Here is a 12,777-nt window from a genome sequence, read left to right on the forward strand (position 1 = left end):
ATTCCTTGGGAAAAGGGGCAGATCAGATAAGATTCTTCTTCTTTCTGCTCCCTTTTCATTCACAATTTAAGAACATTTGTATTTGTATTGAATTGTTTTATTTTTTTGAATGAAATAAAGAATAAATGAGTGCATAATAATGACTCATTGATGGACGGAAGAAGATTAAGACATGACAACGTCATGTGTCAAGTAATTGAACATTTTATAACATTTTTTAAAGGAATCTTTGAAAAAAATCATCTCTCTTAAAGCCTTTAAAAATATAACAGGAGTTGAACTAAAGAGACGAGCTCTCACAGCAACCAGTCAATTAGCGTCACTTCAAGTATAAAACGATATCTTATTCTTCTCCTGGACGGTTTTACACAAAGAAAAATGAATGAGGCTGATTTCCAACAAGAATTGCTGGCACAGCTTTGTTTCTGAGATTAAAAAAAAGAAGCGAGATGAAATTTAAAACTCATCTTTGAGGTGAAAATGCGGCTGGTCCTCTGGCTTGAAGCTTTGGTTGGGGCTTCCGTCCTCGTTGAGGATTCGTGACGCCGTGTAGCCCACGATGGGATACTTGGCCTTGTACGTGCCTTCAAAAACACTCTCCAGAGACGCCAGCTGCTCTTCAGAGAGGCCCGCCTGTGGATGAGAAGAGGGAAGACACAAACTCTTATCATCGCTTTTGATTCCTCCACTTTTTCCCGCTTCTGGTTCAAAGAGTTTTGGGGGGAAATATTTGACTGACTGAACCAGGAGCCGAAACACGAAGGGTTCCATGGTTGGAAAACCACAAAGTCCATTGAGGAAGATCTGTTATATTTACACTGGCATTATAATTTAAGTTTACAAAAAGGTACCTTTAACACCTAATAGCACAAGTTATTACCATCAGCACCATTTGGGAACAACATTAGTTGCAACCTGCAGAACGGCGTGTACTTTACGCTAATGCTCTACCTTTAAAAACAACTGAGAAATACAAGTTTATATTCAGAAACTGTGTCTTAAAATGCACCATCTGGACTGGTGTTGTTATTTCACAGTTGCGCCGTCACCAAACCTAGCCGCCGTTCGAGCGCCGACGCCGTGGACTTTACTGTTACTCTTCACTAAAGCTGCTTCTCTTAGTTTCAGCTACAAATAACATTGCAAAAACTCAAAATCTTAACAAGAATATTTGTCTTATTTTCTAGTTAAAATGTCTAATTTTTTAGTCAAAGAAATTTCATTACACTTAAAACAAGACTCACTGGAAAAAACAACAATTTTCACCTGTTTCAAGTAGATTTTCACTTAAAATAAGTAGAAAAATCTGCCAGTGGAACAAGATTTTTTAGCTTGTAATAAGAAGATAAATCTTGTTCCACTGGCAGATTTTTTCAACTTATTTCAAATGAAAATTTACTTGAAACAGGTGAAAATTGTCAAATATTATATAATATAATTATAATAATAAGTTATTTTTCTGGTAATAACTCTTGTTTTAAATGTATTGAGATTTTTTTTTACTAAAAATGAGACATTTTAACTAGAAATAAGACAAATATTGAGTTTTTGCAGTGAAAGCACATTCATGTCGGATAGTTGGCAACAAAAACCAGCTTGAATCTTCCTGCTCCTCCAGAATCTGACCCACACACGCGTTTTTGTTTCTGTTGTTGTTCTGACAACGAATGGGGAAGTGTCAGATGGGTATAAGCAAATTACAAAGCTGCTGTGACAAATACAACAGTATCAGACACTTCCTAAGCCTACGTGCTCCTGCTGGCTGCTTTTTAAAATATATGTAAATTAATGTATGTTTATTAATACATTCATTTATTGTTTCTACTGTCAGAAAACGGAACAAAGATTAAAAAAAAAGTGGACTGACAGCATGTCCAGGGTGCAGAGCTGGGATGGTTCAGGGTGGGGCTCAGGGACGGACGGGTGGATGTTTGACTCATAGATATTATGATCTGGACTTGTTTCAGTTGGGCAGGTCCAGGTTCAGAACCGTGTTATGCTCACGCCTGACTACTTGAAGGTGCTGAATGAGCAGGTTTTTCCATCAATATACAATTTCTTCCCTGGTCAGACGGACCTGCTCCCAGATGACCATGTCAGGATTTATTTAAGGAGTGATGCAGGGAGAACAACCAGACCACAGACCTCATATTCAAATGTATCCACTTTAGTTATCCATCTTACTTAAAACAATATCTGATTCCATATGCATCCTCATATTCTCTTAGAAACACTCAGCAACCCTTCTTTTTCATTCCTTTAACATTTAAATAAATTGGCAGACGTGCTTTTAAGTTTAAAGCCCCATCAGACTGGAACAACTTACCCTTCAATATAAGAAAACTTAATTCGTTACATCTCTTAAAAAACTCACTATATTCCAACCTCAATAAACCATGTAGTTGCCTCTAGTGGTATTGCCTTCTCATTTCATTTTTATTTAGTTATTTTATATACAATGTATCTATTTCTTCATATACTGTATCATAATGATGATGATAATGACTATTATTAATATTAATATTGTTGTTCTTGTTGCTATTGCTGCATTATATGCAGTGTTTACCTGTGTTCTTCGGGTGTGGTAGATCTTGGGGACTGGTGTGTGGGCGGGTTTGTGTATTATGTATGTTGTATGTTGTATGTAACTGTTTTGTATTGTGTTGTATGTTTTTTTGTTGGGCCCCCTCAAAAACAGGATGATTCATCTCAAGGGGCTATCCATTAATACATTTACTAACATGGACTGCACAGCAACGGATCACATCTCAACATCACCGTGAGTTTACACACGGTCCAACTCTCCCGGTATCAAAGCTGCTTTACGATTTACACATTTTGCACAGACTTTGTCCCACTAGAGGTGATATACCTTTATAGGAGGAGTTAGGCTGACTGAGACGGTTTCTAAATCATGTTCATTTAGGTCAAGCTCAGATCAGGAGGAAAACAGGTGAGTAGTCAGTAACTGTGTAGCACGTGACCCTGTCAGGTTTGATGGATATCCACAAGAACTGAAGGCAAATAAAACGCCTCACCAGGAATCACCCATCCATCAAAAAACCCATCTGTTGTCATTGCAATAACTTTGTGCAATATTACATAACACTTACAGAACTGTCTCAGAAAATTAGAATATTGTGATTTTCTGTAATGAGATTACAAAAACAAAAATGTCATACATTCTGGATTCATTACAAATCAACTGAAATATTGCAAGCCTTTATTATTTTAATATTGCTGATTATGGCTTACAATTTAAGATTAAGATTCCCAGAATATTCAAATTTTTTGAGATAGGATATTTGAGTTTTTCTTAAGAAAAACTGAAATATCCTATCTCAAAAAATTTGAATTAAAGAACTTTATCACAATATTCTAATTTTCTGAGACAGTCCTGTATGTCTTTTTTTATCCATGTGATTTTATTTATGGCACTGCACTTTTTATTTTTTTAAATTTCTATTTTTGTTTTTATTTTTTTATATTTATATGGTTGTTTGGTTTTTGGGGTGTTTGATTTGTATATGACAGTGCTATGTGTGTGAGATGGAGATGTCAATTTCCCAAAGGGATTAATAAAGTAATCTGAATCTGAATCAAAGAAAAGAATCCATGAACAAAAGAGAGAAAAAGTAGGATCAACTATTGTCCCTAAACTAATCTAACATTTACACTAGTGTCGTAATGCTAGTTGTTGCTGCTGTTCAGCATTTCTGCATTTACTGTTGGGAACATGGACTATGATTCAGGCTTGTTGCCCTAAGTTTATTTATACTTTATGCTATGTACGGTAATATGCCATAATCAGGGACTGGATCAGAGCAGACTAGGGTTTGTCCCACTCAGGGACTGCACAGACAGTAGGAATGGGCGATATTTTACCGTTCACGATAAACCGTCAGAAAAATTCCCCATGGTAAGAATTTTTCATCTTGCAGTAAAAACGATAAATTCCCATTGATGACGTTTTTGTGTGGTTCTGCATCGATGCACAACGTACGTGAAGGAAGGAAGGAAGGAAGGAAGGAAGGAAGGAAGGAAGGAAGGAAATGAGCCTGAAAGAAAGATATGAGCCTGAAAGAAAGAAAGAAAGAAAGAAAGAAAGAAAGAAAGAAAGAAAGAAAGAAAGAAAGAAAGAAAGAAAGAAAGAAAGATAAATTCCTGTTGATACGATCTGAGTCATTCCAGTTTTGCGGTACAGGTGTAACTCATTTAATTGGTTTTTATCAATTCAGTTTAATTGGTGTAGTTTAGTAGCATTTAGTATTCTTTTAGAACAGTGTTTTGGGGGCTCCAAAGACTGAATGTGGTGATAGATTTATAGTTACAAAGGTGGAGTTGAATTGGTATTTTTTTTATCGTCATTTTTATCGTTATCGGGATAAATGCCAGAAGTTATCATGATACATTTTTCAGTCCATACCGCCCATCCCTTACGGACAGGGTGACCAGCAGCACAGGAGCGCCACAAGGAGCCGTCCCGTCCCCCCTCCTCTTCACCCTGCACACAGCTGACCCCCGCTACAACTCAGAGCTGAACTGTGAGCATCTTTACAGGAAGGACAGACCAGGATGTACGTCCTGAGGAGGCTGGCAGCTTTGAACCCCTGCAGAAAACTGCAGCAGATTTTCTAGCAGTCAAGTGCCAAGAGGGGGGACTCAGTTCAATTCAATACAAAAATACTCTATTTATCCCTGAGGGGGAATCAGTTGTTGCAGCAGTCATTTCATTGAAGTCTCTTCAAAGACTGGTTGTGCAGGGTTGTAGCTGCGGGCAGGAAGGACCTCCTGTAGCGTCTGTGCTGCAGCAGATCTGAAGAAACCTCTGACTGAAGACACAGATGCTGAATCACTGCGTTGTGAAGAGGATGCTCAGGGTCGTCTATCATCTTCTTCATCTCATGACATATCCTCCTTCGCACAATCAGCTCCAGAGGCTCCAGATGGAGCCAGCCTTCTTTGCTAGTTTGTTCACCTTGTCACTTTATTTGACACACCTCCCTTTAAGTGCCTATGTCACTTTACTTACTTTACTTCATTGTGTCAACCTACTTTCCACGTTTGCATTTTATATTTCTATTCTATTTTTCATTTAAGCTTCAAGGAGATGTTGGGATATGCTCCAGCAGAGCCCTGTGACTCTGAAGAGGTATAGGTGGGTATAATAGATGGGAAACTGTAGCAATGAGGTCTGGACGGAAGCAAATCTGCTGGATTCAACGCTGCAGCCACAGAAACGGCCCGCATGAAAAGGAGTGTTCAGGAAGGTGGTGTAATCTGGGAAACACTTGAGATAAAACTTTAACCACATTCTGGAGATGTGTGTCACAGTTTCGGTTTTATCTTGAAACCCGTGTCTTTTGTGTTTCAGTTCTGTCTTGACTTCCCTGGTTCCCATCTGCCCTGGTTGTCTGCACGGGTGTCTCGTCAACCCTTCTGTGTATATCTGTTCTTGTCTTTCCCTTGTTTGCTTTGCTTTGATGTTCTCTGGTAAGCTCTTGTGTTTTTGTTGTTCCTGCTCAGGGGCCCTTTTGGTTTTGTTTGATTAATAAATCACCATTTTGGAACTCATGCCTCCTGCTCTCCTGCATTTGGGTCCTATCAACATTGCAACGTGACAATGTGTGGCCAACATCAACCTACAAAGATTACAAATACAGTTGTAGAAAAAGAGAGAGTAACAGTATAATTTGTTTTGGTTAAACATAATTAGCTCAAAGCCAAGAACAGGGACAAGAGTCTGCCTGAATCTCCACGAAAACTAAACCTGCATGCTGCTAAAATTCACAAATTACCTGGCTACATCTTTTCTCACTTCGATATAGTCTTTTTTAACTCAGACAGACAAATCATATTGTTGAAAACCCATTTATTGTCATCTTTGAGCTTCTCTGTGTAACTGATCTCAGTCCAGTTCTTGTTCAGACTGCTGTCACAGCTCTTCTGTAAAAGGTCATAAAGAGCCTGCAGAAATGGTGGTTCTGGGTTCATCTATGCAGATCCAGGGTTTTCACATAGCTGGAGTACACAGGGTGCCGGACCCACCAAACCATGCACGTGCAGATGCCTTTGCTCAGATGCCCAAAGTGCCCCCTTGTCAAAGGCCTTTTTTTTTTTTCCAAAGGCCTTTAAAAATAATATTTCCATTTTCAAGTGTGGACCTATCGTGCCATTCATTCACCAATATCATCTAACAATTAATTCAGCTAAATAAAATGATATGATGAACATACCCCTCTCTGACACGCACCTGGCAGGCCCTCATCACGTGCCCTGCCCTGCACTTTGCAGGTCTGCAGGAGATTGACACTTCAACTGAGGATATATTTTCACTTACCGGTATGACCAACTGGACGAATTTCACTTAGTCAAGTGCCTTACTACAACAACAATTCTTTGTAACTCCGCGACATGTATATTGCTGTTAGTAATTAGTAGCCATTAGCTGCTTGCTGACAGAGAAAGGGATATAAATGCTGCTGCTCGTCTCTCTAGGTCTTTTTACCTACCGTTTTAGAGATCATGGGATTTTAATTTAAAGTGATTTGAATTAAGTTGCAATCCCCCACTAGGCTGCGTGTCTGCGTGTCTGCGTGTCTGCGTGTCTGCGTGTCTGCGTGTCTGCGTATCTGCGTGTCTGTGCGTGCGTGAGCGCATGTTTTATGTGCATCATATTTTTATTTTATTTATCAGGATATTTAATTGTGCAGACATGCCTGTAAGGAGAGGAGGTGGAGAGAAAGGGAGAAGGAGCTGAGTGATGCTGCTAAAAACAGTGGATCCATCACCAGCTGGATAACAAAGAGCACAGCAGGCAGCACATGTACCAGTTATTTATGTTGATTCAGATCTGTAATGTTTTTCTGTCATTACTTTAGTTTTGATTATTGGGTATCCATAGTTATTATAGTTTTGTATTTTTCCATTAGTTTTAGTTTGTTATTATAATACGGGGTATTTGTCGTGGGTAAGGTTTAAGAAGTTCAGAGCAGGTATTACAATACAAAACAGTGTTTTGTTTTGTAATGTAACAACGTAACAAATGTAACAAAGTTATTGTCGGAAAGTGTTAAAGTCGTGTTCTATGTGTCCCTTTTTAAATGTCAGCACCAGCCCCTCCAAAGGTCTCTGCACGTCCCTGCACCAAACCAATGCACTACAGTCCTGGGGGGGTCAGGTTCTCTCAGACCTACTGAAGTTTGTGCAGGAACTTACAGTGTCTGGTGTCAGGTCTGCAGGGTCCAGGGACATCTTAGCAACAGCTCGGGTGGAGTCCTTCCCAACCAGGGCGTTATATGCAGCATCTTTCCCATAGAACTCTGCAAAACGGGACATAAATGACAAATCACGAGCAGTGCATTGAATTGAATATGTAATAATGAGTAGGTAAATGCTTTGTCTGGGTCAGAGGACTTTGCATAGGGACTGAGGACTTTTTCTAACATTGTAAATCTGAAGTATAACAGCTTGAAAACGACTCAATTTACCTTCTCCAGTGGTGACATCAAAGACCACTCCCTTTACTGCCATGTAAATAGGCTTGCCCTCCTAAACAGGGAAAGAAATATTCAAAATAATGTACTCTTGATCACAAATGCCCAGAGGACAGTATTTATGGAAGTGAAGTGCACCTCGCTGCCGTCGTGTCCCCTCAGCTCCTCCTCGGTGAATAAACGCACAGGTTTTGTTGCTGGTTTGTATTTTAATTTAATATCTTCCGCTACAGTCGCAGAAAACACAATAAACAGGATCCAAGCTTGCGCTGTTGCCATGGCAGGATCCTGGTTTGGATTTTGCTGCGGAAACTTTCACTCACTTCCCTGTAACTGGTGAGGCGTTTGAGGACCCTCGGAAATTTAACGGATAGACGACATGAAAATAAGATTTACGAAACCATGTCATACCCATTATGGGTTTCTCCACACGTTTCCTTCCTTTCAGAGGAACACATATCGAGAAATTAATTCATCAGACTGATTAGTTTAAACCCAACATGGTTAGTAGTTATGAGGGATAGGAATTGACTTTATAGATAGCAATGCAATTATTGATTCTGCGGATTCAGTTCTTGATCAATTAGCTTATGTTTGCTGCATCTCTTTTTGCTGATTGCTTCTCATGTCCAGGCCAAGTTCAATCAAAGAAACAAATAACTGCATTACTGCCTTTAATTCCAAAAGTAACATTTGCAACAGGTCTTTAATGTAGCGTACAGCCTGTACGCTAACCTATGAAGAAATTATTATGACTCAACATTTATTCTTATCAGTCCAAATATCCTCATTTCAACTGTCACTACCGAAACAACATCTGGAACCAGGACTAGTAACTGAAACCAGGACTAGTAACTGAAACCAGGACTAGTAGACCTGAAACCAGGACTAGTAGACCTGAAACCAGGACTAGTAGACCTGAAACCAGGACTAGGAGACCTGAAACCAGGACTAGGAGACCTGAAACCAGGACTAGCAGAACTGAAACCAGGACTAGTAAACCTGAAACCAGGACTAGTAGACCTGAAACCAGGACTAGCAGAACTGAAACCAGGACTAGTAGAGCTGAAACCAGGACTAGTAGACCTGAAACCAGGACTAGCAGAGTTTAAACCAGGACTAGTAGAGCTGAAACCAGGACTAGCAGACCTGAAACCAAGACTAGTAGACCTGAAACCAGGACTAGTAGAGTTTAACGAGGACTAGCAGACCTGAAACCAGGACTAGTAGAGTTTAACGAGGACTAGCAGACCTGAAACCAGGACTGGTAGACCTGAAACCAGGACTAGCAGAGTTTAAACCAGGACTAGCAGACCTGAAACCAGGACTAGTAGACCTGAAACCAGGACTAGTAGAGCTGAAACCAGGACTAGCAGACCTGAAACCAAGACTAGTAGACCTGAAACCAGGACTAGTAGAGTTTAACGAGGACTAGCAGACCTGAAACCAGGACTAGTAGAGTTTAACGAGGACTAGCAGACCTGAAACCAGGACTAGTAGACCTGAAACCAGGACTAGCAGAGCTGAAACCAGGACTAGTAGACCTGAAACCAGGACTAGCAGACCTGAAACCAGGACTAGTAGAGTTTAACCAGGACTAGCAGAACTGAAACCAGGACTAGTAGAACTGAAACCAGGACTAGCGGACCTGAAACCAGGACTAGTAGAGTTTAACCAGGACTAGCAGAGCTGAAACCAGGACTAGTAGAACTGAAACCAGGACTAGCAGACCTGAAACCAAGACTAGTAGACCTGAAACCAGGACTAGTAGAGTTTAACGAGGACTAGCAGACCTGAAACCAGGACTAGTAGAGTTTAACGAGGACTAGCAGACCTGAAACCAGGACTAGTAGACCTGAAACCAGGACTAGCAGAGCTGAAACCAGGACTAGTAGACCTGAAACCAGGACTAGCAGACCTGAAACCAGGACTAGTAGAGTTTAACCAGGACTAGCAGAACTGAAACCAGGACTAGTAGAACTGAAACCAGGACTAGCGGACCTGAAACCAGGACTAGTAGAGTTTAACCAGGACTAGCAGAGCTGAAACCAGGACTAGTAGAACTGAAACCAGGACTAGCAGACCTGAAACCAGGACTAGTAGAGTTTAACCAGGACTAGCAGAACTGAAACCAGGACTAGTAGAGTTTAACCAGGACTAGCAGAACTGAAACCAGGACTAGTAGACCTGAAACCAGGACTAGTAGAGCTGAAACCAGGACTAGTAGAGCTGAAACCAGGACTAGTAGAACTGAAACCAGGACTAGTAGACCTGAAACCAGGACTAGCAGACCTGAAACCAGGACTAGCAGACCTGAAACCAGGACTAGTAGAGTTTAACCAGGACTAGCAGACCTGAAACCAGGACTAGTAGAGTTTAACCAGGACTAGCAGAACTGAAACCAGGACTAGTAGAGTTTAACCAGGACTAGCAGAACTGAAACCAGGACTAGTAGACCTGAAACCAGGACTAGTAGAACTGAAACCAGGACTAGTAGACCTGAAACCAGGACTAGTAGAACTGAAACCAGGACTAGCAAACCTGAAACGAGGACTAGCAGACCTGAAACCAGGACTAGCGGACCTGAAACCAGGACTAGCAGACCTGAAACCAGGACTAGTAGACCTGAAACCAGGACTAGTAGAGCTGAAACCAGGACTAGTAGACTTGAAACCAGGACTAATAGACCTGAAACCAGGACTAGTAGACCTGAAACCAGGACTAGCGGACCTGAAACCAGAACTAGTAGACCTGAAACCAGGACTAGCAGACCTGAAACCAGGACTAGCGGACCTGAAACCAGGACTAGTAGACCTGAAACCAGGACTAGCGGACCTGAAACCAGGACTAGTAGACCTGAAACCAGGACTAGCAGACCGGAAACCAGGACTAATAGACCTGAAACCAGGACTAGTAGATCTGAAACCAGGACTAGTAGAACTGAAACCAGGACTAATAGACCTGAAACCAGGACTAGTAGACCTGAAACCAGAACTAGCGGACCTGAAACCAGGACTAGTAGAGATGAAACCAGGACTAGCGGACCTAAAAACCAGGACTAGTAGACCTGAAACCAGGACTAGCGGACCTGAAACCAGGACTAGTAGAACTGAAACCAGGACTAATAGACCTGAAACCAGGACTAGTAGACCTGAAACCAGAACTAGCGGACCTGAAACCAGGACTAGTAGACCTGAAACCAGGACTAGTAGACCTGAAACTAGGACTAGTAGAACTGAAACCAGGACTAGTAGACCTGAAACCAGAACTAGCGGACCTGAAACCAGGACTAGTAGACCTGAAACCAGGACTAGCGGACCTGAAACCAGGACTAGTAGACCTGAAACCAGGACTAGCAGACCTGAAACTAGGACTAGTAGACCTGAAACCAGAACTAGCGGACCTGAAACCAGGACTAGTAGACCTGAAACCAGGACTAGCAGAACTGAAACCAGGACTAGTAGATCTGAAACCAGGACTAGTAAAGCTTAAACCAGGACTAGCAAGGCTCCACTGGGAAACTGGGCCTGCAGCTATCGGGGTTGGAACGGTTGCCAAGGCAACCAATCTGACTGCAGGCCCCAGCAAACTCCTGATTGGAAAGATCCTGAAACGAACTGCTGTGGTCCCCGATCCACGCTACAGGAGCTATGAAATATCTGCCAAACATTTGTTTAAAATGTCGTTTCAGCGGTAAAACCAGGCTGCTGAGTTTAGCTGAGCACAAGCGGCCAGTTAGCTTCATCCTCGTAGCCTTCTGGATCAGCCCACGGCCAGTCACAGGCAGCAGTCTGTTAGTAAAATGAACAGCAAAACAAAACATATTATTCTTAAAACATGAAAGGCTATACTCTGTTAAGTATTTATTCACATCTCAGAGTGCTAAATGCTAAATGGCAAAACATCATGACAGATAGCTATTGGCTGTGCCTGTGGCCAATCCAAAGTTCACACCCCTAATTATGCGCAAATTTGGCGCTTTATATTGTTTTATCTGATGAAGTTAAAAAAAAACTCATACAGTTGTCATGGATGAGACCAAAACTATTTTTCAACCAAAACTTTAAATATGTTCATTCCCGCTGCAAAGTTGAACTTTTTTAAGGCTACTTACTTTTGGAACCAGCCCCTGGTGGTCAGTCCACAAACTGCAACTGTTGCTCCTACTGAACGTCAGACTGATGTACGGCCTCTGCAGTATCATTTCAAATACAAGAACAATGCAGCTACACACAATTGTGAGCCCCTCACTGCAACATCTCACGTCAGTTTCTTGATGTTTCCGGTTCTGAGATTGAACTGGGTTTAAATGATCCTGTTTTGTATTTATATGAACCGTGATTGTCAAGAGGTTAACAACAACTACTTACATGGACATGATCAGATCATGCCAGAGGAGATTATCCTGAACATGGGGTCGTATGGCAGCTCCACCTCATCCTTCAAACTAGGGACCAGTTTTAACCATTTCTGTTCCTGTAGTTCCTTTGGACATGTTGGTGGTTTGGTGGTTGTTTTGCTCCTCCTTTCATTGTTTTTTTTTTAATAATTCTTTTTATTCTAGTGTCCAAACACTTTTTGAAATGGTTTTGTATCTCCTTATACTTGTTTTATATGTCAGTGTGACAATTGTATAGCTTTATGTAAGAACTACTTTGTTGTTCTTACATTTTTTTATGTTTTGGTCAGCTTTAATCTCTTTTTGTAATGGGTTTGAAAGTTTTACTTCTTGGATATTGTTTTATTTATTTCATTCTTTGGTCAGTAGAATCCTATTACTTATATATTGGGAGGGGACGTGTGTCAGGCTCATGCCTCCCTGTTGGTGAAGTCAGAGTAAATCAGAGGGGCTTTGGTCAAACCATTTTGAACATCTGCCCCAAACTTTAGTGTGATCTGAGACAACAGTCAGATCCTTAAAAATAAAACACATTTTTCTTCTGTTGCATGTCTCTACACAGATGGTTTTATTATTATTTTCTTATTTTCCCTATAAAAAAGGAATCTGTGTTTCTTTGAGAACTTTGTTACTTAACATAGAAAAAAAAATCCTAATCTTGAACACTAGTTTCAAAAGTGTCACATCGTTTTCAGTCATATTTAAAGTGATGAAGCAAAACTATTTCATCACAATGCTTAATATTAATTGGAATGACAAATGAGGATAGACGGAATTAGGTAAGTAACACACACACACACACACACACACACACACACACACACACACACACACACACACACACACACACACACACACACACACACACACACACACACACAC

General features: G+C 40.9%; 1 protein-coding gene across 1 annotated transcript; it reads right to left on the reverse strand.

The window, feature by feature from the left end:
* Positions 1-135: 135 nt before the first annotated feature.
* nenf (neudesin neurotrophic factor) lies at positions 136-7,822 on the reverse strand. Its single transcript, XM_061743699.1, has 4 exons — positions 7,635-7,822; positions 7,491-7,551; positions 7,219-7,322; positions 136-633 (listed from the first exon to the last, which is right to left on the reverse strand). Exons 1-4 carry the CDS (start codon positions 7,773-7,775, stop codon positions 457-459), a joined length of 483 nt encoding a protein of 160 aa, XP_061599683.1. The 5' UTR covers positions 7,776-7,822; the 3' UTR covers positions 136-456.
* Between the last annotated feature and the right edge of the window lie 4,955 nt (positions 7,823-12,777).

Source organism: Cololabis saira, chromosome 16, assembly GCF_033807715.1.
Source record: "Cololabis saira isolate AMF1-May2022 chromosome 16, fColSai1.1, whole genome shotgun sequence".
NCBI lineage: Eukaryota > Metazoa > Chordata > Actinopteri > Beloniformes > Belonidae > Cololabis > Cololabis saira.